Source organism: Tasmannia lanceolata, unplaced genomic scaffold (genome assembly GCF_043159265.1).
Source record: "Tasmannia lanceolata isolate RefF3 unplaced genomic scaffold, GAP_Taslan_0.1 ptg000015l, whole genome shotgun sequence".
NCBI lineage: Eukaryota > Viridiplantae > Streptophyta > Magnoliopsida > Canellales > Winteraceae > Tasmannia > Tasmannia lanceolata.
This window is the reverse complement of record NW_027518692.1, coordinates 37,561,020-37,587,721: the sequence shown is the minus strand read 5'-3', so window position 1 is coordinate 37,587,721 and position 26,702 is coordinate 37,561,020. Positions and strand designations below refer to the sequence as shown.

Here is a 26,702-nt window from a genome sequence, read left to right as displayed (position 1 = left end):
CGAGGAAAGTTGATCTAATCGACGGTTGGAAGTAAAATAGTGGCATGTGGGTGGGTCCGTATTTATAAAAGCCCTCTCTACAGCATTTCCGTTCTTCTCCTTTGTCTTTTCCTAAAATGAAATTATTTTCAGGAAAAGACAAACCAATGGGGTGGAAATGCTTAGAAAGGGAGTCGTATCTTGTCAGGAAAATACCAACATAAGGAGGGGAAACGCTGATAAAGGGCTACTGATGTCATGTCTCTTCTGTCTCCTCCTAGTAGGGATCAGATTCAGCAAAAGACAAACAAAAGGAGTGCATTATCAAATATTCACCCCCTTTTCTTCCCCAGGCCACCCTCTTGTAGTGTAAAAAGAGCAGTCATAGAGACAAAAGAGCAGTCATACAGCTTTGATTGGGTTATCCAATTTTTTTGCCATGTTAATGTAGGATGTTAGCTCATGTACTTTTCTAAAAAATCTTTTGTGAAGTAGAGACAGTGCGCGCATGCACGTAGTCGTGATGACGTGACAGCCGGAAAAGGATGGAGCTATTGAAGTTTGACCACACCAACTTTCTCTTCTTCGGAGTTAAAAAATGACAAAAAAGACAAAAAGAAACGGCTTTTTGGAAGAATCACTTTTCAGAAGCAAAAGAAATAAAAGCCAGAGGAAGGAGAGAAAAGGTAGGGGGAATAACTTGTTTTTGGAATTTTTGCCGATAAGTCCGTATTTTTTTTAAAGATTTTCTAGACTAAAGGCTTTCCTTTTTGTTTTTCTTGAAATTGAAATTTTCATTTTTATTGAAAATCATAACCAATTTCTTTATTTTTTTGCCCATGTGCTGCTTACTAGTGTAATACAAAAGGGAAAGAAGATGGGTTGGTTTGGGTATGCTAGATTCATTGCTTGATTTTGATTCATGGTGTTTCTAAGAAGCAATCTTCTGCAACATGTTTTTTGTTACAAACCCATTCATCTGTAGGGCAACAATCGAACGATGAAGGTCATCTGCTTTGTGGGACCTTTTTCATTATGGCCCATTAAAGGTCGGCCATGGTCCAGAACTGTAGGCAAAAGAACAGAGATGAATTGGACACATGTAAGAGACGAATCGGCCACAAAGCATTAATCTACCTTTTCCTCTTTGAATTTTCCCCTTCTTCATCCACCAAACTGCAAATTCACCCAATCAGCACCAATCTGACAAAATGAGAACTGGGGCTATGAAAAATCATAGCAAAAAGAGTTCAGATAAGAGTATTGACAACAAAATACATAAGGAGACTAGAGTTAATATCACTTCCTGTAAGATTGGTAACAGGTAGATGAGATCCTTTCAGTTCCCAGTATATATCGTATTGTTATATTACATCATGAGAATCCAAATAATCCTCTGAAATATGCGCTCCGACCCTGTCATCCTTTATTGTGCCCGAGGGGGAACCTTTATCCGTGGTAAACAAGATTAAAAAAAAACGTGTTTCGCCGCCGCTGCTGCTTCTGATGAATCTGTATATATAACTACCCAAATGTAACTTTGCTCTATCATCTATAGCTTACTTGCACTGTCTTGGACGAAAGTTCTCTTTCGATAAGAGCGAGATAGTTAGGCGCTCCAGTCTCGCAGCACCGGGGCCTGGCTTTAGGACTGTCTTATCACCCATTACTGAGCAAGGGTCACTTCCATTTTCACGAGGTCCAATGCACCAGCCACCTGGTACAAGCATACCAGGGCCCCGAAACAAGAGTTCTGCGTCGACCTTGTCGAGAACTGGGTCATCTCTATGGAACTTCCTTGCGAATGGTGCATTGCTGTCGATCATGGCGGACATGTCACTGATGGTGAGGTGGTGGGGATGTTGCTTGGGTGGATTGTCCCACGATATAAAGTGCAGGTCATGGTTCACGGTGGTGTTGCGGAACTCTTGTGCGTTGCAGATGACGGTATGGAAGTAGCCCTCTGGTGAGGATATGAAGTTTGCATAGTACATGAGGACGGTTCGTGGGAGGTTGTCCCATCCCCATATGCAGTAATCGATGAATGGACGGGAAAGTGCCATCCAAGCAGAACCTGCATAGAAACAAGCACCTAGATGAAATGATATGCACAAAAACACATAATAAAGCATAAATCACTGCAATTGAAGGGGACTTGTGTGGAAGTGCTAATAACGATTGATGTCCCACAATAGACTATAACTTTCTGCAAAATTTACTCATGCCGAAAAGATGGATTTTTTTCTTTTACTTTTTCTTGTTTACTATAGGTAAGGACAGCCTAAAACCAAATATATTCGCCACTCGTCAATGGTGATAATACAATGGTTGAATACATTTCTAAGACCAGAAGACAAGCTACAATCTTTCCATTACAATTTACAGAAATTACCCACTTTGAAGCAAAAATACCATAATAGCGGGGTATACGTTTTCATATGACCATTGTATCTTCCACTTTATGAATGGAAATGCAAGTTGAGCATCTGTTGGCAATGCTATGCAGCAATCAAGCAGAATATATGTATCCATTTCTTTATGAAGGCCGAGTCCCAAATTGTAAGGGTAGCCAATGTTCTCAAAAAAAAATAAAACGAGCAATATAGCCAGCTTCACAAATGCATAGCGCTGTTTGAAGCAAAACACTAACATCCGAATGCTTGAAATGGAATAAGTTGCACATGTGCGTCATGTGAGTAGATAGAATTATGATTTGGTTATAACTTATAACTTCTAAAAACCAGCTCTGAGAATGTAACAGCAACTAAATTCCTCAGAACAGATAAAGAAATTGTAGTTAAGTGACTTGAGTCAAAAAATGCATAGCCATTTTTTGGGCAAAGCACTAGTGTCAGCATTCTTGAAATGGAACAATTTATAACTGTGATCAGAGAGGATTATAACTTGACCCGGTCATCCATACCTTTTGAATCAGGAGATCATGCACCAACTGGTTTCAAAAACTAGACAGAACAAAAACCGAATCAGAATACAAATAATTCAGTTTTGCAAATCAACCTGACCTCAAGTCCTTTTAAAGGCTCAATACAGCTTGGGCACTAATTAAATACGGTTACTTTCTCATTTTATTATGAGCAAAGATATGTTGTTCAACAAGTTTCTTGTTTCTCCTTATCAGCGAATCTAAAACCAATTGACTACAGGTACAAGACCAGGACCACTCATCCAGCAGGCCCAACCAATGATAGATCATAGCCCAAAAACTGCACCAATCAAATGACTGTCAAAGAGAAGGAGTGTTAACCCATTGAGTGTGGATTGTTGGTCATCTTTCCAACCATCCACTTCTGCAGCCTTCCACAGCCCTTAAAAAGTCCTTCAATAATCTGACAGTTGGGATAATTGAATTGGTGGCAGTATTGCGCATACAGTGGGCTTCCACTAGAATAAAAGGTTTGAATGTCATGCAAATGTGCTCCCAAATTTTTACTATAGTATTCATTTGGCATCCAACATTACAACCCGAATGAATAATTAAATGACTAGTGCACCCGTAGAGGATGTGCCCCCAGTTTACAATCAAAGAAATAATGAAAAATTATAGGCTATGTTTAACACTTCCTCTCAAGCAGAGTGATGCTAATAGCTGTTTGAAACTTTGTGATATTGTGCCCATTAAGATAAACCCTTTTGGACATAGATAACAGGGAAGAGCTTATTTAATAAAGGCGAAGAAATATAAAAGGGCAGAGCTTTCCTCACAATAGACTCAACTGTAGATACACCTTCCATAGCCACCTATCCAGTCTCATTAGCCTCTCTACAAATGTAAGAGAAAGAAGCCTTCATCTCACAAGTAATATCCAACATTCTATCAACAATAATTGCTAATCTCCGCAGATCAAGGCTCCTTCCCCCAGTCCATTCACTAGCATCGGAAGAATTTCCTTCAACCAATTGTGCAAGCCTTCATCTCAAAAGCAATATCCAAAATTCTATCAACGATAATTGCAAATCTCCACAGATCAAGGCTCCTTCCATTCACTAGCATCGGAAGAATTTCCCTCAACCAATTTGTGCCCTTGAGTTTTCCCGGTGAGAAGTGCTCTAGCCGCCATTTCATTTGAATCTTAATAACAATCGGCTCACACTTTCAGAACTTCCTTCATATCATTCCTAAAAACACCCCCACGCCAACCCACCCACCCAAAAACAATCTCCAGGGAGACTTCCTTTGGTTAATATATCAGTAATCTGATTCTTTTACGCTAATGAGGCAACTCGTTGGTGTAATCTTTGGAGAGAAAAAGAAAGAGGAGAAAGAGAGAAGGGAAAGAGAAGAAGTTGGGGAGAAAGAATTGCCTTCGTAGCAGTGGGAGAAACGTAACCTACGAGAGCCTTTATTAAAGTTGTGGGGGTAGAAATCCACACCCACGAAATTGGGGCCCACCACCAACTTAAGTCACTTAAGTTGGATCACTCAAGTTATCCATATTAAAAGTATAGAAAATACCCCTTTATTGATAATAAAATACAGTAAAGTCCTTACACTCTTATTTACCTATGGCTCAATCCCATCAACCTAAGTTACATTTTTTTTTTGGAGAAGGTAACAACAATTTTATTCAAAAAGCCCAAAATAGTTACACATGGGACAAGGAGTCCCCCAAACGGCCGCAATCAAAAGTGATGCCGAGCCGGACAAGGCAACCCAAGTTACTTTCAACAAGTAATATTTCGATCACTTCCCCTCAAGCTGGACAGTAGACATCGATCATTACCAGCTTGGAAGTAAGAAACTGATACTGATTTCTCACGAGAGCTTTAGTGAAAACGTCTTCCAACCGATCCACTGATCGAACATCGGGAGTAGAAATCGGCCCGGCTTCATCTTCTCTTGTACAGAATGACAATCTACCTCATGCCTTTGGTTTGCTCATGTAACACTGGAGTTGAGGCAATATGAATTGTTGTATGGCTGTCACAGTACATCGAGATGGAACAAGTATCAAGAAATCCCAAAGCAAAAAAATAGGGCCTTAAGAAGAACCAACTCACAAGTCACAACTAATGCCTGGCATAGCTCGATATTCAATTTCTGCACTTGACCTTGTGACAATATTCTGTTTCTTGCTCTTCCAACCTACCAAGTTACGGCCAATAAATATGCAGTACCCTGAGTAGATCTCCTATCATCAGAGAAACCAGCCCAATTGGCATCAGTAAATGCTGAAATATACAGATTATCATTGTTCTTACACAAAACATCCCAACCTAGTGGTGATTTGAGATATGTTAAAATGCGACAAACTGCTACTATGTTAGCTGTCATGGGTAGATGCCTCAACTGACAGGAAACACTCATTGCATATGTCCAATCAAGTATGTGATGGTGGTATATATCAGCTCGACTACAACTTCTTGATACCCCCCCGCCCCTTCTCCCCCCCCCCCCCCCCCCCCCCACAAAACCCCCTCTCGGCCACTGATTATCAAGAGGTCCCATCTTCTGCGGCTAACCTATGATTAAACTCCATAGGTGTGTCTGTCGGCTTCACTCCAAGACTGTCAGTCTCTCTTAAGAGGTCTAAAATACACACTTCTTCCTCTTAAGATAAGAAGACACCACAAGGGGATCTTTCTACTTCAATCCCCAAGAAATATCCCAGAAGACCAAGGCCTTTGATGTCAAATGCTTTCTTTAGATATTGTTTTAGTTCTTGGATGCCTTGTCATCCCTTGTCAAAATGATATTGTCTACATAAACAATAAGAACTACCGTACCTCTCTGTCTTCTTTTCACAAACAATGTGATTAGCAGGGCTTAGTTAGAACCCGATCTCTAATAGAGCAGTGCTAAACATCTAAACCATGCTCTAGGAGATTGTTTCAAGCCATAGATTGATTTTTTTTTTTTAATTGCAAATTGTATACTTCTCCCCATGAGGAACAAATCTAGCTCGAAGAGTCGTATAAACCTCTTCTTGCAATTGCTCATGGAGGAATGCATTCTTGCCATCAAGCTGGTATAGAGGTGACTGCTGATTGACAGCTATAGAAATGATCACTCGAACTGAGTTTAAGTTGGCTACTGAAGCAAATGTCTCCAAATGATCAACATCATACCTTGGTGTGCTTTGCCACAAGACGAGCCTTACATCTTTCTACCTCACCATTTGGCTAGTACTTCACAATGTATATCCATTGGTATCCTAGATGTCACTTTCCTTCAAGTAACATACCTAGGTCCCAAGTGTGATTATTCTTAGCTTTCATCCATTTAAGGCGACTTGTAGGTAAGCTCTGAGAAGAAATGGCTGCAACAAATGCTTGATAGGTAGAAGACAAATCATCATAGGAAAAAAATTGGTTAATGGGAGCAATAGGCAGAGTCAAAGAAGTTCTAGTATCTGGGATCGAAAAATCAGACTGAAATGTAGGCACGTGAGTGTATCTCCCTTTACCTCCTTTTTCTTTCATAGTTATGAATTATGATCCTTGCACTTTTTGTACTTTTTTGAGCCTCTTAACTTCTGACAAGAGGAAGGACAATCCTGCCATCTCTCCTATACCCCCCTGACGCAGGGGCGGATAGCGAAAGCAGAAAAGAAAGGGAAAGGGTTTTGGGTAGTTCTTGCTACTAAAATTACGGGGCTGCGATTTGTGGCTGAGATCTAGAAATTAATTTGATTGGTGGTATGGGGTTGAAGTTATGAGCAAGGTTTAAAATTTCGGTTTCGTACCGGTTTCGGACCTTGAAATTTCGAAACCAATATTTTATTCAATATTAAATTTTGGCCGAAATATTAAATTAATATTAAAAAAACAGATTTTTTGGGTCAAATTTCGGAAAAACTGAAATTTCGGCCGAAATAAATGACCGTTTCGGTTTTGATCGATTTCGGTGTCGGTCTCCACCGAAATCCGAAATTTCGGATTTCGGTCGAAATTTAAAACCATGGTTATGAGTGAAAGGGGGTGCCTGGGGTAGTTTTAGAAAGATGAAAATCAGCTACAGAATAGGGAATATTGGCCTTCTGATTAGGTTTGCAGAAAGGGTTTGAGTGGCATAAATAAGAGGTTGAACAAGAGGGTAAAAGGGGTAGTTTCTTGGCTAAATGAAGGTGGTTGGTTGGGTTTAAAATCAATTTGAAGGGACAAGCTAAGAACAAAGGGCTGAGATGGATATGGGCTGAAATAAGATGGAAGGGTTTCATGAACGTACCTAGAACGAGATTTTTGTGGTGCGGCAACACGGCAAGCAGCAGATGGCTTGCCAAGGGGCGACAACAAGCAACGGATGGCTTGTTTTCCGGCGGCGATTCCGGCGACGGGACAATTCCGAGGCAACCAAATAAAATTTTATTCATCAAAACTTGTATTTTCGTTACATTGAATGGTCTTTTATAGACTTGTATTGGACGTTTCCTAGTAGAATTAGGCATCCTAAAATCAAGGAAAAGATATCTGAAGCAATCCAATTTGAAGAAGGAAAAAAAAAAAACTCTAGTCTTTGTTGGACGTTCAAAGACTTCCTAAAACTTCTCAGATCTCAAATCCTACCAAAACTAAACTCCTAAAAATACTCTCTCCTAATCTCTCTTGAATTTGTCCAACAAAATTAAAAACAATCCTATTAAATCTAAAACTCTTGAAGAGTCAACGTGGGCCGTTGATCACCGCAATCCTGAGGGATGCATCTTCTCCCCCCCCCCCCCCCCACCCCCCCCCTCAAAAAAAAAAAACACATACGCACACCATGAATCGGGATCCTGATGCATATACAAATAGTCCAATGGGAGCAAGAACTTCCAGGAACATTTGGCATCTTCAAAGAAGATCACATCTATGGTGATATACCCCTTTCCAAAGATAGGAACAAGATACTTGTAACCGTTTTAAGAGCGGGAGTATCTAATAAAGATACATTTAACTGACCTACTAGACAATTTATCTCGAGAAGGATTCAAGTTTTAAACAAAACAGACACATCCAAACATAGGAAGAGGAATTAATTAGGAGGATCAACCAAAGTCAAAGCTAGTAATGGGAGATTTAGAATTTAAGAAAGGTGAAGGCAAACGATTTATCAAGTAACAAGCTGTTAGAACTGCATTACACCTGAAACACTTAGGTATCTACATATCCGTCAAATGGGTACGAGTACTTTAAGTATGCGACGATTCTTTCTTTCTTTTTTTTGAATGGTGACAACTTCCAATGAAAGTATGCGATGATGCTTTGTTTCAGCAACATCATTTTGCTGATGAGTACGAGGACAAGAAGACTGAAATTCAACAGCAAGATCCTGCAAATACACAAGAAGATTAAAGAAAGGCATCCACCCCACTATTGCCCAAAAGAAAATTTTAGGCTCTTATTTTCAAGTATGTGGGCCCTACTGCCCAATCACATCAACCCAGGTGCTTTCAACATGTAAATATGTAATATGTCAAACTAGTGTTTCAAAACGCGGATGCGGGCCAAAATGAGGCCAACGCAAATCCTAGTAGGCTCAGAACAATGTGATCAAATCCTAGTTGGCAGAGTCAAAGGAGTTTCAAATGACTTTATAGGGCAAAATTCGGACTTGGACAAGAACGAGGGCAAGGTAAAGGGATTCAACTCAGGCGAGTTGACGGTGAATTTTGAAACTATACCGAGAACAGTTTCAATGTGACATGTAGGATATGATGTCGCGTAGAGAACACTTATCATTATACACACGCAGCATAGGTTTCTTAATGTTATTTATGCTTTTATTGCTATAAAATCCCTGTATTCCAGCTCTGTTCTTGACTTGATCAGACTATAGCCTTATTTCTTATACTAGTCATGGTGCCATATTTCTACCACGAAGAGTGAACCTGAACATAGGCTCCCCAGAATTTCGATCTCCAACCTAATTAGCATTGGCATAACACATTTCTATGCATGATCCCCTTGCGTAGAGCCTTAAATGACCAGCATGGTTTTAAATTTCGGCCGAAACGTTTCCTTTCGGTGGAAAACGAAACGAAACGAAATTCACAGTGAGTCGGAAAAGTACCAAACTTCGCCGAAACGTTTCGGAAATTTCAGCCGAAACATTTCGTTTCGGTAAAATTTCGGTGAAACGTTTCGAAAATTTCGGTGAAGTAAAAAATTTCACTCGAAATTTCGGAAATTTTGGTGAAACGTTTCGGAAATTTCGGTGAAATTTTTACAAGATTTCGCCTGAAATTTTTTACCGAAACCGAAACGTTTCGGTGATGACGGAAACCGAAACCGAAACCGAGATTTAAAACCTTGATGACCAGCTAACACTTGATAAATCTAAAGTTACTTAACGACTTGGACGTGACTTGTTATCAGCTAAACATATCAACTTGAGTGGGTGTACTGATCTATGCTTTGACTTGGCTTTGCAGTTACGGTAAATGAGGGAGCTGATCGGCATAGGGAGAAGGGCGTGCAATGGGTATATTGGAAGGGGAAGGAATCAAGAGAGGAAGGGGCACTGTCACTTTTTGGTGCAGGGGTTTTCGAGTGAAGGAGATCTGCGAACTTTTTTTTTTTTAAATACTAAAAAGTGACAGGGGAGGGAGATTTGAGAACTTCACCCTTCCCCTCTCTATATTCTTCTATATAATCTTCTCTAACAGAAAATACGTAACCCACAAATATGCATTCAAAAGCCCTTTAGGAGAACTTTAGTTTAAGCACTTTGTGAATATGAATATAACAGACGTGACCAAAAGATCAGCAGTTGGTGTAAACCTGGAATCTCCTTCCTATACCTCTCTACAATCAAAACACACTGTATTTACTAGTTAGTATTTTCACAAATAAAACTTGGTCCCATGTTTCTTCCCAATAACAGATTTCCCTTCTCTATTTTCGTTTGAGTTTTTGTGAACCCGAAACTGTCTAAATGTAATGAATATGGGGCTAATTTTTTTTCAGCTTTTCTTTTGTTATGTACTGCAGCCCAAGACCCAACATCTCAAACCCTTGCAACTACAAAGAAGGTAGCCAAGTACTGTTAGGGGGTCTTCGTGGCCTCAGGATTCTGTTTTTTTTTTTTTTTTTTTGGGAAATGCAACTTTATTAAGAAAATCAAAGAAAATTACAAGAAAGGGCAGATATTGCCCCATACATAAAACAGAATATCCAACAGCTTACCTAGCTAAGAAATCCACAAGCCCATTAGGCTTGTGCATAACATTAAAGCTGGTTATCTCTAACCCGCTAGCCTGGACACGCTTGTGTTTTTCTTTCCATCACTGAAATCCACTGGCAAAATCTGAAATCTCATCAAGATATGCGGTAGGCTGGAGAAGGGATGCAGACGAAAGCATTAATAGTATTTGACTAACTTGGCATTAAGGTTTAGAATGAATTCTCCATCCATGCTAGCCAGATGCAGGGTGTGCCAAAAGTAGACATCTTTAACAACCTAAGGACCATTTTGACTTAATGTCCAGCATAAATATGGAGCCTAGATCGGTCGTACTCTCTTCAAGGCCATATCATGGGCTTACGTTTTTGGCTTTGACATCTCCAGCACTTTTAATTTTTGACAGCTCCACGTATATTGTATTGTTCCCAAGAGAGCTTGAAAAGATGGGAGAAGGGATGCAGACGGAATCATTAATAGTATTTGACTAACTTGGCATAAGGTTTTAAATGAATTTTCCATCCATGCTAGTCAGATGCAGGGTGTGCCAAAAGTAGACATCTTTAACAACCTAAGGACCATTTTGACTCAATGTCCAGCATAAACATGGTGCCTGGATCTGTTGTACTCTCTTCAAGGGCAAAGACCTCCAGAAAACATAGTTTAAGAAAAGATATAAAATGTGCAAACACTAGTCCCAGCATTCTTCTATGAAATTCCCTAAGCATTAGTGAAGACAATGTATACCAAGGGCAAAGACTTCCATCTACAACCCAACAAATGTAATAAGGATCAATATTAATCTCACTAAAACGGCATTCTATTTCTATCAAACTTCAATTTGTTGAGCTCAAGTGATTTCTTCTTTAGTGCAAAGAACATCTGAAAATTCCGCCTGATCCTCAATTTTCATCACAGAGATCATCGTGTAGTCAACAAATTGTAGATGTAATATGACTGGGCAACCACTGCTCATCTCAATGGTCAATGCCTTCTAGTTCTAGTTGTAGTCAATAGATGTGATATGACTAGGAAACCACTGCTCACCTCAATGGTCAATGCCTTATAGTTCTAGGTGGTTGCACACATACTCTAACCGGACAATGAATCCAAATTTCCAAATACTTCTGCTTCAATGGTCTCTTTTGGACAACATAAATTGGAAATCAAGTCTGTGTGGCCGACATAAAAAAAAGTAGTAGAAAGAGGATCTACCTACCTTAGGCCCCAAGCAACACTAAAGAAACCTTCTTGACAAAGATATTGTTTGGCCTACATAAGCATCTTCCAAATCCAAAGATGATTGAAATCAATAAAGTCAACACCAAATTACCAAAGTTTGAACATGTGACAGAGTAAACCATCCTTGAAGAAGCAAGTCAAATTTTTTTTTTTTGAATGATAAGAAGCAAGTCAAGTTACTATTAAAAAAAAGCAAGTCAAGTAATTTCATTTCTAATTTGAAGAATCTCTCCATGCTCAATGTCATATTGAAGTCACCTGAAAATACCAAAGGTTGCTAAAGTTACCTTGGGCGGCATCAGCTCCTCCCATAAGGCATCCCTATTTGAGTCCCCATAGTGGGGCATAGATGCCTGATACTGGCCACATAAGAAAGACATCTGACTGGACAAAAGGGTCCAAGTGTTTATTCGCAAACAATTGCCACCCAAATACAATCATGAATCCCACATACTCAGATCCCATTGGTTAATTTGGTTGAGTGGAGATCGACAGCTTTGGCTCGAGCCAAATCGACTAAACACACGGATGGCTTTCCTCCTATAAGGCATCCTTATTTGATTCCCCGTAGTGGGGCATAGATGGCTGACACTGACCACATGAGAGAGACATTCAAATGGACAAGGCTTTCAAATTATCATTTATATAGATGGAATTCAAGACTTGATGGCAGTCCTAGGCAAACAAATTGCAGATTCTGTTGCAGATGAAGGAATTTTGAATTTTTAGAATTATGTCGGGGATTCACTTTGCCTTCCACAATGTAAATTCCTTTCTATACATCGTCCCTTTATCAATAGTTTGATAGTTATCAAATAAACTAAGAATTCAAGGAAGAATAAGGAACAACACCAAATGGTCCGCAACAGAAATCAAGAAGGAAAAAATGCATCAAGAACAACAATAAGTTAACTGAAATTTCACCAGTAAAGAGTTTGAAGGCAGTAGGAACGCTTCTTCTCTGCGTAACCCAGGAAACATTAGATTTCTTTGTCATATGCAACCCTGGATCAATAATAATCGGCTTCGCCCGTTGAAATCTACATAAACCAAACCAAGCTAATCATAAGTCCCTTGCAATTTAACAAAAGAAAAAATTTGCAAAATGGAAAAGAAAAGAGCAAAAACTCAAGAAAGAATGAGAGATTCGCATACTCCTTCCATCCAATATCACTGGTGTGATCGATAAAATTGAGATCTCGAGGCAGATATGAGAAAGTGTGCAACAGATCTACACCAAAAATCAAATAAAAAACATAAAGATATCTAAATTCAAACAGAACCATAATCCAATCAATTGCCAATTCCACCAAAAATCAAATAAAAAACATAAAGAGATCTAAATTCAAACAGACCCAGAATCCAATCAATTGCCAATTTCACAAAAATCAAACAAAATATAAAAAAAAATCTCACCATCTTGAGTAACAAGGGGATAATCAGACGCGCTGAGATTGATGAACCAATCCCAATCCCCACTTTCCTTCAACAAAATCGCGGCAGCATGAAGCGTATTAGCCACCATAGTGGGACCCCTATAAGTAACTAAATTCGCCTTTGTAATCATTCTCACATTCCCAACCCTAGAAAAAACCTTATGCTCAGTTACAAATTTCTGCAAATCAATTCTCTCCTCCGGCGGAGATTCAAGATCAAGATGAACAACATAACGATTGATCGGATGGTAAAGAGCGAGTAGGGTCCGTTTAAGCATCTCCCCATCACCGTTAGATCCAGAGATCAAATAGGCGAGGCGAGGAGGGGGTGGGAGGGAGGAAATTGGGGGGGTTTTAAGCTTTGATTCGACGAAAATGGCGGAGCCCGCAGCCGTGTGGTAGGCGAGGCGGAAAGGAAATCCAAGACCATCTGGTGTGGTTAGGGTTGTGAAGAAGAGGAGAAGGAGAGAGACTAGAGAGCCGATTGCTAAAGGTAAGATCCATTTTCTTTCCATGGTTGTTGCTCGCAGAGAGAGAAGAGTCATGTTCTTCATCTCCTTCCCTCTCTCTATTAGGATTTGGTTTTGGCTAGGGTTAGGGTTTTCGACATGGGTTTTCTACATTTTTTTTTTGTTGTCTCTCTTTTTTCAATCTTTTGTTGTTGTTGAGAAAGATTGTTAGGGTTAGATGGATAGAGAAACTTGGGTTTTTTTTTCTGAGGGGGTTTGGATTTGGAGGGTTTGAACAGTGGAACTGAGAAAAGATGGATTTGAGAGTTTGGAATTTTGGGGGTATGTGATCTCTGCAGAGCAGGGAAGAAGCGTGTGAGGATCAAAAGGGAGATGATTTTTTCGCCCCCGCTTTAGGATAATGCGCCCCACTATTAATGTGAATTGTGGGTAGACTTTTAACGCTTTTTGACGTCAAATGACTCAAATCGTTAATAGTAGGGCGCATTATCCTACGGGGTGGGGGTGAAAAATTGTTGGCCAGATCAAAATACTCAATGTCTAATTCCTCCAAAGTAGTTTGGTTGTTGGGGGTTGCAAAGTTTGCAATTAATATAAGGAAATTGATATATTCACCACCTTTTCTTCCCTTGGCGACCCCTTTGTAGGATTAAAAGGAGAAGTAATAACTAATAAATACGGACAATGAGGGTGGCCGGGAAAGAAAAAAGGGGCGAATATATCATTTCCCTGTTATGAGTTTTACGAGTAAATTCTCTATTTACAGAGAAAAACATGAGAATTGTGTGTTGCCAAGCTATATTTTTTCATCAAAGAGTAAGCCGTTAAATGGTGGTTTTTTACCAAATTTCCTAGAAAATCCTTATTGGTAATGATGCGATTTTTATAAGAACTTTTGCATTTTATACGGGGCAGTGATAAATCAACTCCCCAAATGGATAAATCGACTCCCCATGTGTCTATCTCTCTCCTCTTTCTCTCTCTAACCTAGAGGAGAGAGAAAGACACATGGGGAGTCGACTTATCAATTTGGGGAGTCGATTTATCACTCCCCTTTTATAGGGTGCAAAACGCAGATAAAAAAAATAAAAACTGTTAATTATGTCCTTCAAAATTATACTCTCCTCTCTTCTCTTTATACTGGTATTGTCACAGCTTATTTTAGCCACTTCCGCGATTCCACCCAATTTCTTTTATTCACTCATTGGTTCAATAAGTGATTGTAGGGGGTGTGACTTGGGCATGTTCAACCCGATCTAGGGTCAGGTTGGGTTGGCATTTCTTCAAATTGGGTTGGGAAAAAACATCCCTATTTAATTTCGGGTTGGGCTGGGGCTGGGGCCTCGGCAACTCGACCCGACCCAAACCCGAACTCAAATTTTATTGTGACTTCCAAAATCAGGTTTATATTTTTCTACGTATTTTAGTTTCTATTTTTGCCCCAAGCCACGATTTGGAAAAATCAGGGTAGATGGGTTGGGTTAGGATTGAAATATTTAGAGGTGGTGTGTTAGGATTGAGAATCCTTGACCTGTGGCTCAGAGTGTTAGGGTTGAGGGAATGCAAAACAAGATGGTGGTGATACCATCTCCCAGTAATTTTATAAATAGTGGGAGAAGATATCCACAGTCCCTTGCTTTCAACACGACAATCCTTTATTTTAGACTTTTCTACTTGGGGTTGATAGTTTGTTTTGGAAATGTAAAAACCAAGGCAGTGGATACATCATTTCCCTAAATATAAGGTTCTATATATGCTAATGTTGTCATAAGTCTCATGACCCATTCTCAATATGCCTCTAAGTAACTTGCTACTGATCCTATTCTATTTCAAAGTCTTAGAGACCTTATCAAAGTGGAAATTACGTGTTCTATCAGCAACGGATTCTCGTTTGGTGAGGAAAACATGTGCCCAATAAATATGACTACCATTTCAAGAAGAAAAACAAGTAATGCTTAGGAAATAATTACAAAGGGGGTATCATTTTCCCTATTTGCAAACTTCTCTATCCCTACTGATTCTCTGAGGAAGTAAAAAAGATGGTGTGTGGAGAATCTGCCTACCACATGTATTGTTGAATATATCATGACTGAAGACTCTACCTTTAAATTTGGGGAGCTGATATTTACGCCCCTTATAAGTCTGCGGACACCGGCATTTAAACGCCGTTATGGGCTAGGATGAGTTGTCAGTTAGTAAAAAAAGAGTACTTCTAAAATGACGACAATACCCTTCCAACAAACCGCTTATTTCCAGATTTTGGTAAGGTGAGAGAAGGAGGAAAGATTTTGAGAGAGAGAGAGAGTAGGGGATTTTGGTAAGGCCAGAAAACACGGAAAGATTTTGATAGTGAGAGAGATGGAATATGCGGTTTGTTGGAAGGGTATTGTCGTCATTCTAGAAGTACTCTTTTTTTACTAACTGACAACTCATCCTAGCCCATAACGGCGTTGAAATGCGGGTGTCCGCAGACTTATAAGGGGCGTAAATATCAGCTCCCTTAAATTTGATATCATTTTACACCTCCAAATGCCATTTTTGGATGAGTTCTTTTCCATTTCTCAATTATGCTAATTTTGCAATAAGTATCATTAACCAATTTCAACTACCACTTACATCATTGATGATTCTACAGAGGTTCAAAAATCCCTTCTTTTTTTTTTCAGATTATTCTGTGTAGGATTGAATGACCATCTGTCCTTGATCAGATAGCCATGACGAATGAGGATAAATTCTCAACGCTCGTTCCACACATATTATTTATAATTAATTATAGGGAAGTGATATATTCCCGACCCCGACATCTTCTCTGGCACAGCCCCATCTATTGTATTTATGACTACGCATCTACACTACAGGAGGGTGTCCCAAGGAAGACAAAGGGGCAAATATATCAGTTTCTTTAATTATAATATATTATATAAATTTTAATTAAATTATATGCCACATTCGGAAGAACTTGCATTAATGAGATTTAATGGGTAGTGTTGATGTCTGCCACAATAGTTGATGACTTGGCATGAGGACATTGGCCACCTAAGGATGAGGTCAGGTGACGTAATGCCAAGTTGGGAGGCACTTGACAGAGTTAATGATGAATGATAGAATGGAGGGCGCCCTTGCAAGATCAGCTTCAAGGGCGTCCTTAATTCTTATAGTGCAAACTCAACACGGTTTCCACTTTTTTAGGCACCATCCACATTTTTCAGCGCCACACTTTGCAGAAATTAGCAGGGGCGTACTTGAAGCTGATTTTTGCAAGGGCACCCTTCATTCTATCATTCCTTCAGAGTTATTAACTTATTATTCTTACCAAAATATAAAGGAAGAAGAATCCTAGACTCAGGGGCAGCCTTGCGAAAGAAGGGTAAAAGGGCACCCCATTGGTCAATATTCATTTACGATGGTCATAGCTGTCGCATATGGATATTGACCAAGATAGTCCTCTGTAACCGGACAAATAGTCTACAGCTCTGTTTGTTTTGGATTTTGAGAATCCATTTTGAGGCCAAAACCAATTCTTGGCATGGACTTAAATCGATTCTACATCCCTGCAATATGTGTATTTTTGCACCTCTGGGCAACATTTATATCTTGGGACCAAGGTTTAAGAATTGGTCGTTGGAGATTAGACAAGTTCGGTGACGAGATTTGTGCCATGAATAATTATAGACTACTCTTATGTTCATATTCGTCAGAGTGCTAAGGATCTTGCAGATTATTTGGCGAAAATCTGAGGCCTGCCTTTCCTTCTAATTTTAGTTTTCTTTTCTAGAAAAAAAAATGTGTATTTTTTACTAGATGTATAATCGATTTGAGTCTAAAATTGATTCTATGACTGCGAAGTAGATACCAAAATTTCCCAAGAATTGGTTTTGGACTCAAAATCGATTCCCAAAATCCAAAGCAAACAAGGCCTGAGAATTCAGACATTTTTTAGTAACTACCATGTCTAAGGTGGTTACAAAGTCTTTGCACATAGATAAGAAACCAAAATCTAAGATGGGGCATTCTCTCTCTCTCTCTCTCTCAAAACAACAACAACAACAATCTTAATATTACAGCAATACTTCTCTTTGTAGAGAAGTCTTTGCCAAGGGCTTTGTTGATTCTTCACTTCTCCAAACTATCCTCAGAATTCTCCTTAACACTACATAAACTCTGCTATATTTTTGCTAGCCTTCAAGCCCATAACACAGAAAGCATACTCCAGTGAGACTGACATTTACATGTGTTTCTTTGCGGTCCACATTGTCTTCACATTCGGAACTTCTCCAAACATCTACCAAACCAGCACAATGTGTATAAAGCCCGATCTCTCAACGAGCTTACAAGCTAAAACACAATTGAATCATGAAGGCAAAGAAAAAGAACCATTTCTTTCGCAACTTTTTCAGTCTCCACGCAGATGATGAGGAATGGCTGGAAGACGGATTCCCAGTAGCTGAGATGTTCTCCAGAGAACAAGTGTAATTACAGCGACTTGGAGGGACAACTCTGTATACGCCACTGCTGGCTAAAAGATAAACATCATTCCTGTTGTCCTCCCCAAAAGAGAATAGGTAGCCCAAAGAAGGGAGAGGACTTCCAGCTATGGAATTACATGGCATTGGAGAGTTTTGACAGCAACTAAAAGGAATCTTGGTGCTACTGAAGTTTCCACTGTTTTCTGGGTTTTCTGTACCTGCCCACAAGGCACTTGCATACAAATCTCCATACAAGTACCTGGAGTACCATATTTTAAAAAGATGATTAATCAGGCCAGTTCAAAATCAATCAAAATCATATATAGACAGGAGAATTCGTAAGTTTTCATATGCAAAATTTACTGGAAAGGTTTCCGATTGAATGGAACTCTGCTCACCTTCCAGTCATACATGGATCGGTTGTGGAGCGATAAACAGAACCACCAGTGATTGAGGCAGATCCTTCGCTTGCATTCAAGGCTGAGTGAGGGTATCCCATTATTGGGAAGATGGCATTTATGGATCCAGGAGCCGTATTTCCTCCAGGAGATTGCAAAGGAGTGAAAAGAGTATTGCCCTCATAAACATGCCATCCGTAGTTTCCACCCTTGGTGATTAAATCCACTTCTTCATATGTGTCCTACAAAATCTAATGACCGTAAGCATCAGAGGTACTTAAACATTTCAAATAAAAGTAGTTTTTGAACTGTAAATTTCAACTATAAATGAGAATGGAAAATTTCAATTGTAAAACTGTATATATTTGAATCTGCTAAAACATTATGGATTACATATGGAACCATAAAATAGAAGAAATGAATATCTGACATCGTTCCAGGGGATAAATACATAAATGTATAGCATAAGAAATAATAGTAAAACAAGAAACATGTTTTTGGTCCCATTGTTGGGGAGCATGATTGTATGGCTTAACTGAATATAAAAGTTGTACTCTATTAAAATGCATTATCTTAGGGTGTTGGGTAATTAGGTACCGCACCCATGCCATCCTATATGTAAGAAAAGTAAAAGAAATTCAAAAAAGACAAACTTCCATTGCGCAAAATGCCTAAATATATAATATGGGTGTCAAAACCAGTTCCCATGATCCTTTGCATGATCCTTCCAGCCGCTTATATTCTGTAATTCTTCATCCTCGAGAGTATTGTGTGATTTGGTTGATGTAATCGCTTCCTATATTTTCCATTTTTTTTCCAAAATTTGTAGCGTCTTTTCTATAACAAAACATTGGAACGGGCAGAACACCGAAACATTCCAATCCAGGACAAAAACAAAAAGGTCACCGAAATAGAATTAACAACTAAGCTACTTCTACACATAATGGAGACCGTGATAGCACTCTAGAGTCGTTATCTCCATTTGCCAAGAACTTGGCATGGCTTTGACATAGAAAATGTTGGATTTGTTGGAGGCGAGCAAACTCATGGGTTCTAAATGAATTATGATTAGAACATGTTGGAATCGTTGGGCGCAAGCAAACTCATGGATTCTAAATGAATTATGGTTGATCAATTTAATGAGTAAGACATCCCAGACATCTTCCGTGAATGTTAGGACCTCATGAATGTGCTTTGTCAGGTCATAGAGAACCTCTGAGGCATAGCTTAAACTTGAAATAGAAAGGTCGAAGCTCAACGAACACTGCAAGAATAGTTCAAGTCATTATGTAGTGACCAACTTAATCTTTTTGTAAATATTTATATTGAGTTAAAGATTTATATAATAATCTAATTATAACTTTTCTAATTATCCTTTTGGTAAGTGTTATATTGAGTTAACCCTACTATTTTGCTTTAAGGGAAATTATAATTTACATTTCTACTTGTCAAGTTAACATCCAAATAAAAATGCATGTGTCAAAAGAAAAATAATAACATACAAACAGCTTTGAATGGTAAATTGGTCTAAATTGCATCTAAATTGCAACAGGTGGCGTAAGATAACCACACAAATCACCAAGAAGAATCCCGCATATGATTGTGTTTTGAGAATCTAAGCAGTCACTAGAAAAATAAGCATAAAAATCTTAAGAAATTTGAAATGGAATTAGAAAGGAAATAATTCCAAAACCTCGCCAACATCTCCGCAGAAAAAGTAGGAAGGCCTTTGTGAATCAAAACTGCAACGCCATGGATTTCTAAGTCCTAAGGCCCATATCTCATGTGCATATTCTTTACCATCCGAATATGGATTATCTCTTGGAATTGAATAATTTCCCCATAAACCAAGATCATTTATTTGTGCGGCACCTACAAATACATGGTTAGGGTGGGAAAGACGCGGTTTAGAAAATCAAAGTAAAAAGCTAAGAAACTAACTAGCCACCCATTAACACTAGCTTGATAAACTAACAGGGTGAGAAAGAAATATTTATCAATGTCAATGAGTAGCAGTCAATGAATGCAGAGATAATAACATACTTCAAAACTTCCACAGATTCTTGTACAGTCAAAAGGGGGACTGATCCCTTGAAAGATGGGATCAGTAAATGGAAAATGTGTCTATTATCCGCCACACCAACTCTCACCATTTTAAGCAATGTTTTTTTTTTTTTGAAATGGCTGTTTTAAGCAATGTTAGTGTTACAATTTCCCTAATCGATGCATATATGCATACACATATACATATAATATGTATGTATATAGTCATATGAGAGAAAATATATCAAGTATGAGGGGGCAAAAACAACAAACTGCATGCAATTGAATTTGATAATATAAATATGAGAGTTTGGAGAAAGACTGAGCAGATAAAATAAACTCTAATAAGTGTTCCATTTACAAGAATTGTTCTGAATAATCTTTAGATTGTTCCGGTAGAGACTACCTTAAAGTCAGTGTTTGAAAACACAGACTAGGACAACAACTCAGGCAACAAATGAGTCGACTCGGCGAGTGAATGATTGATGCGGTCAATTTACCATTATCAAATCAAAGGGATTTTGATTGACTTGGTAGGATAAAACTCGGATTCGAATGAGAACTCGGACATTATAAAGTGCACAGGTCTGTTAGTTTGTGTAAATTATGAGGACATAATCTCAATAGGTGCACTGACCCACCCGGGCTATTGAAGTCCATGTGATACATTTTTGTCCATATAAATAGGAAACTCTCTCTAAAAAAAGGAAACTCTGACAACAGTACCTCTTAAATGAAAGTTGACATTTGAAGAACATTAACACAAACACGTACATGAGATGGTACATCCAGATGCTTGGGAACAATAACATAAACACTGGTTCACGCCTTTATTTTTGTTGTATGTAGCAAATCATTTCTTTTATTCATGTTCTTTTGCTATCTTCCGATGTGAGGGAAATTATGCGAGTCGTTTCTTTTAATTTTATGATTTTTTCTATGTTTTTCCTTGAGTTGCTTCGGTTTAAAGTAAGTATAGATGTTGAGCTAGCTAATCCAGAATTTGGAAAGAACTCATGAAACCCCTCAATCAGCATCTTGCTTGAAAGTCTTAATTTTCATATGTATACATTTTGTTTGTGTGTACCAGAGAAGGCATATTTCATGCAATATTAAGTTCATGGTGTTTGATACCTTCAATGTATATGTGAATTATTGTCCTGTTTAAAAAGGTCAAATGAAAAGAGATTTGAACTATGATAATCTTATCGTTGTAAAATTAAATAAGGAACGGAAAAATTATAAATCATAGACTCGAACAATTTTAAAATGAAATATTACAAGCAACCACACTGCTCTTCACCTTTCACATGCTAGATCTCATACAAAAAAAAAAGAGGTTCCATTTACTCTACATCGTGCAAGTGCTCTCCACCATCTATACACAACTTTGCACTTTCTGCTGTAAAGGTGCAGAAACAAAAGGAAAACAAGAAAACACCAAACACCGACTTGTTTATCTCTATTTTACTTCAAACAGCTGATTCGGTCATTAATATATTTACAAAATCTTATATTCCAACTCAGAATTATCTTTGTGGATGATAATGCACCTTCTCAGTTTTAGAGATATATGTCTGCAGGACAAGTCCCGACTAACAAAGTTAAGGTAATTTACCATTTTCAGGACAAGTCCCAACTAACATAATTAAGGTAATTTTCAATTTAGAACATAAACTATGTCACTGATATCTTGAGAGTCGCCACTCATCAGCCCATATCACTCTCCTTTTTCAATACTGTTCCTAATTTACCATTTTCAGGAAAAGTCCCAACTAACAAAATTAAGGTAATTTTCAATTTAGAACATAAACCATGTCACTGATATCGTGAAAGTCGTCATACATTAGCCCATATCATTCTCCTTTTTTAATACTGTTCTCCACTACAAGGAATTAACTACACGAATATGATTGGAACAAAAAATGGAAAAAGGAAAACATTAAACAGAAATCGGGCAACTTGTGGTTTGTTTCTAAAAACCAACACCACAGTAGATTAAACACACAACCAACACCACAGTCGATTAAACACACAATGAAATCCTAGGTTGTTGGATGCTTATTTTCTAATGGTAGAAAGGGTTGAATACGCAAGTAAATTCTACCTATTTAAATATTTCAAATAAGCTTCAAGTAATAATGCATGAAATGATATGAACACTCATGAGATCTAATGTGAAATAGATAATGACAATAATAACAAAACAATGATACCCGTAACAGATTCTTGTCTGCCTTGATACTCACTTGATATGCTATCTACGTCAAACCGCATAATCTTTCCAAGCAAAGACTTTTTATTTTGGGCAAAATTAAAAGGATCCCCTTTGTTTCCACCATCCCCCATCATAAAGTACAAGTACCCATCTGCTGGTCCGAAAAGAATCTGCCCTGCATGATGAGATGTGAATGGGAGACCCATGGTAAATATCCTTCTTACTTCTGATGGATTGGAAATTGTTGCCTGAAAAACAAATCCAGATCAAATATTAGTAGAATCCTTACATATTACATGAGAAAGATGTGCTACAGAACTATAACTGGAAAGATTAGTGAGCAGTTTCTCAAGGAAACATATGAATGTGTACCGTGGAAGGCGTTGATGTAGTACTATTAACAGTAAACTCTGCAATGACACTTTGATATTGGCATGGCAGAACACCTTTATCGGAAACTAGCTTTGACGGATCACAACCCACTTCTGAATTACATGCACATCTTCCAGAACATCTCACTGAATGAGATTTATCACAATTGAACGAAACAAAAAAACGTCCATTGCTCAAAAAGTCTGGATGGAAAGCTAGACCCACTAGTCCAAACTCAGTATCAAAATGTACTTCATCGGTTAAATCCAGGAAGGGATTGGATTCATCAATATTTAGGGTTCCTCGTGATCCTTCTTTAGGAAGAGTTGCCAAAAATATCTTACCGGGTTGAGTAGACAAGAAAATACGATTAGACCCATCAGGATGAGCAACCATATTAAGGTAAGATCCATTCCAAATTCTCTCAAGGCACAGGCCGCTAGGAGGAATCTGAACTTGAATATTATTTAGTGAAACGGATCCACCGTCAAAACATACCGATCCATTACGAGAAGATCCACCAAATGCTTCACAAAAGTCATTTTCTGAGTGCCAGAGATCCGTGAGCTTCGAAGAAGTAGAATTAGCTATTACACCAGCATTTCTTTGTAATGAAGGTGCAAATGGGGAATTAAATATATTTATGTTTTGGCATGTATCCCAAACCTTTGCACAAAATCCATTCTTTGTACCATTAGCATGGGATGAGTTCACTGGAACAGTTGAATTGCACAAAACAGGAATGGGCTGAGGCAGTGATGCAATTTTAAATAGCTCTGCTGAAAACTGATCACATTCCTGGATGCCACAGTAGACTAAAGTATGAAAGGGTGGAACCATTTTCTATAAGCATAATGCATGCAATAATAAAACTGACTATTTGAGAGGCATGTTTAACATAATTAGTGCAATAATTGTTACCATAACATCAAGGTCATCAAACATCAAGGCTTTTTGTTCTCAGGGGTTCAGGGGTTTGTTCACGAGCTTCATGTAATCTCTTTTGCTGTCTTTATTAATATATCTGGTCGGGGTCCTGCCTAACCCCAGCTTACCCATAAAAAAAAAGACACATCAAGGCTTTTTCTGAACAGGTCTAACTTTTGACATCATTAGTTCAAAACCTATTTTTATTACAAACGGAAAAGGGGAACTGTCAAGTAAAAGAGAGGGGTTTGAGTGGTAATTGAATCCTGGAATTCTTCAATTTCAGAAATACAATCACATCTAAATAGTGTGGTTAGAGTTGTAGTAAGTGCTCAAGTGATCTATTATCATCGTGCCACTTTTTTGATGATTTGAGCACCTCGACTTTGACTATTATACCTAGTGATCCTTTGGCTTGTGATGTTGAATTTACAGGTGATCATATTCTGATCCCAGTCCCAAGTCGCTCTGTTGCATGCATATCATAACCTCTCGAAAGGACTTCAATCTCTCGAAAGTTTTCAGATGAACATCCCTAGAATCATGTTATGCGTCTTTTATCTTGAATTGGGAAAGACCTCCCAGTTATGTAACTCCTGGCCGACAAAAGTGCATTTTGATGTTTCCTTTTTCAAGTAAGCAAACTAGCAAAGGGAAGACCATCAGTGTCCAGTAAGTAAAAGTGATGTAAGAAGCCGATGCTGGAATGTGGTAAGCTATTCCTTTCTTTAAGAGTTTTAGTTAATTTTGACAAGTTCTTCATGATTAGTTTACACACAATGGTTTTTCTTGAAAAAAATTTCTCTGGTTGCCTTTATCTGCCTTTCATACATTTTATATTTTCAGATGTGTTAGAACCATATGGGAAGCGAGTGTAAGAAATGATGCAAAAAGTGAAAGCAGGAACCGAATGGTTGAGAATAGAGAAAATGTGGAAAGAGAAAAGCTCTAAATAAAGTAAAGAGGAATCGTGTCATTGAAATTAAACATAAAGCATGTAACAAGCATCATTGAAAGCAAACAATAAGCGCACAGAAGGAGGAGGGTTATCATAGGTTGGGGTGGAGAAGGAAAGGTAACTGTAGATAAGGATTACAATTAGTAAACAAGACTTTGCATTACGGTTGATTTAAATTACAAGTTTTAGGGTTTTATAGTTTCACATGTTTTACTCATATAGGTGTAATGTTACGTTTTCAGAAAAGACCCAATTAAGTTTTATTTGAGACTTAAGATGAGTTTTTAAGTTTTAAATATATTTTTTCAAATACACTCCTTCCGCATTATCAAAAGGAGAAAACACTCTTTCGGGATAAATAATCATCCCCTAAATTTGGGAAGCTAGAAGATTAGCTTCCGAATCAAGTTTTTGGGAAAACGAGCTTCCCATCCAACTAGGAAGTTTTCGGTAACTATGGAAAGAACACAGAACTCATGGCTCAAACAAGAAGTTAAATAGTTCAATATTATATTGCAATCAAAATCCTGATCAGTAATGGCTGATGAGACCAATTTCAAGCAATTTTTTTTTTTTGAATGGCATAGACCAAATTTCAAGTATAGATGGCACATCCCTCAGGAACAAAAAAAAGAACAAAGAGATGATTACCGCGCAAAGGATCGCTTTGACATGAGAAGCGCAGGAGGGATCAGAAATCTTCATATCCCCAAACTGTTTCTGCAATCTCAAATCTTGATTGGTGGTGCAGCAGACTGTCCCATTGTAATGACAGAATGGCAGGGGAGAGTTCAATTTAAAGGGTGCTCCTGTTCAGAAAAAAAAACCCCATCTGGTATCTTAGTAAAAGAACAACAAAAAAGCATAACAAATATCAGCATTAAAAAAAAGCATACGAAATGAAAAGCTAGAAGAAAATAAAGAGAAACCCACTTGAGTTAGTGCATAATGGGAGAGCAGAAGCAGATGGAAGTATATATGAGAGACAAAACAGGAGAAAAACAAGAGCACCCATCTCATAGATAGAGTAGGCAAGAAGAAGAAGAAGAAGAAGAAGTTCCTTGTGTTATCCTTCCATTGCCTGCTTGGTCTGGGTGTTCTTCAAGACATAAGACATTCATCAAAGAAGAAATTCCTTCTGCTATCCTTCGATTGCCATCTTGGTCTGGGTGCTCTTCAGTGACATTCACCAAACAACAGATCATCATCATCATTAATCGATGCTAGATTAAAAAATGCATCTTTGTTTCTCAATTCAAATGCTCTTGGTAGTGTTAGTGATTTTGGATTTTCAAAATCATGTATTAGTGTTTTGGAAAATATTTTATAAAAAGCGTTTGGGAAAAATAAATGTTTTCTTGGAAAGATTTGCTTTTACAAAAGGATGTAGAAGTGTAGTTGAAACGATAGTCCCGTACCGGATGAGAGAAAAGAAAGAGAAGAGCTTATAAAGCACTATACTTTTCTATTACTTGTTTGATGGCACATTGGGTTGCACCGTTCGCGCACGCGCACGCGCGCGCGGCGTGGGCAATGGGCTATAGGGCGCATAGTGGCTCTTTTTTAGGCGCACTTTGCCGAATGATGGATGGGTCAAATGGTTCGTAGGCCCATCAAGCTGAATGGGTTGGGCGGTTGGGTTGGGCTTCGGTTCGGGCCTAACGGTTGGCCCAACGGGCCCATAACTCCAACGGTCAAAGGGTGTAATCAAATGGGTTGTGTCCCTTCCCCCAACGGTCATGTGCCAAGGGGGTGCGATCCACACCATAGATGGTTGATCTAACGATGACTGGGTTGGAGAGAGGTTTTACTCAAACCAACAGTCACATCTAGGTACACTCTACAAATTGTGCAGAATTCAGTCATTTCAAGATAGAAATCGAATTGGCAATTTTGACAGACTTTACACTCTCTTCTACACTCCTACAAAAATCCCCAAGTATTTCTACATACTGTTTTTCTTTTGTTTACTGTTCTAGATACTGTTTTTCTGCAGAAACATAATCTAGAGATTTCTCTAAGGCTTGAAATTTCGGAGGGGCATTTCGGGTTTAATTCCGCTAGTGCTACGCG

The 26,702-nt window shown here is 38.5% G+C and overlaps 2 protein-coding genes across 2 annotated transcripts; both read right to left on the bottom strand.

Annotated features, from left to right (window-relative positions):
• Positions 1-1,195: 1,195 nt before the first annotated feature.
• Positions 1,196-13,789, bottom strand: LOC143847070 (beta-glucuronosyltransferase GlcAT14B-like). The gene is made up of 4 exons (XM_077355740.1): positions 12,758-13,789; positions 12,497-12,572; positions 12,266-12,381; positions 1,196-2,053 (listed from the first exon to the last, which is right to left on the bottom strand). Exons 1-4 carry the CDS (start codon positions 13,329-13,331, stop codon positions 1,539-1,541), a joined length of 1,281 nt encoding a protein of 426 aa, XP_077211855.1. The 5' UTR covers positions 13,332-13,789; the 3' UTR covers positions 1,196-1,538.
• Positions 13,790-17,385: 3,596 nt separating this feature from the next.
• On the bottom strand, positions 17,386-25,896 carry LOC143845648 (HIPL1 protein-like). The gene is made up of 7 exons (XM_077354039.1): positions 25,563-25,896; positions 25,281-25,438; positions 22,745-23,542; positions 22,404-22,620; positions 19,805-19,983; positions 18,112-18,353; positions 17,386-17,972 (listed from the first exon to the last, which is right to left on the bottom strand). The coding sequence occupies exons 1-7, from the start codon at positions 25,642-25,644 to the stop codon at positions 17,576-17,578; spliced, it is 2,073 nt and encodes a 690-aa protein (XP_077210154.1). The 5' UTR covers positions 25,645-25,896; the 3' UTR covers positions 17,386-17,575.
• Between the last annotated feature and the right edge of the window lie 806 nt (positions 25,897-26,702).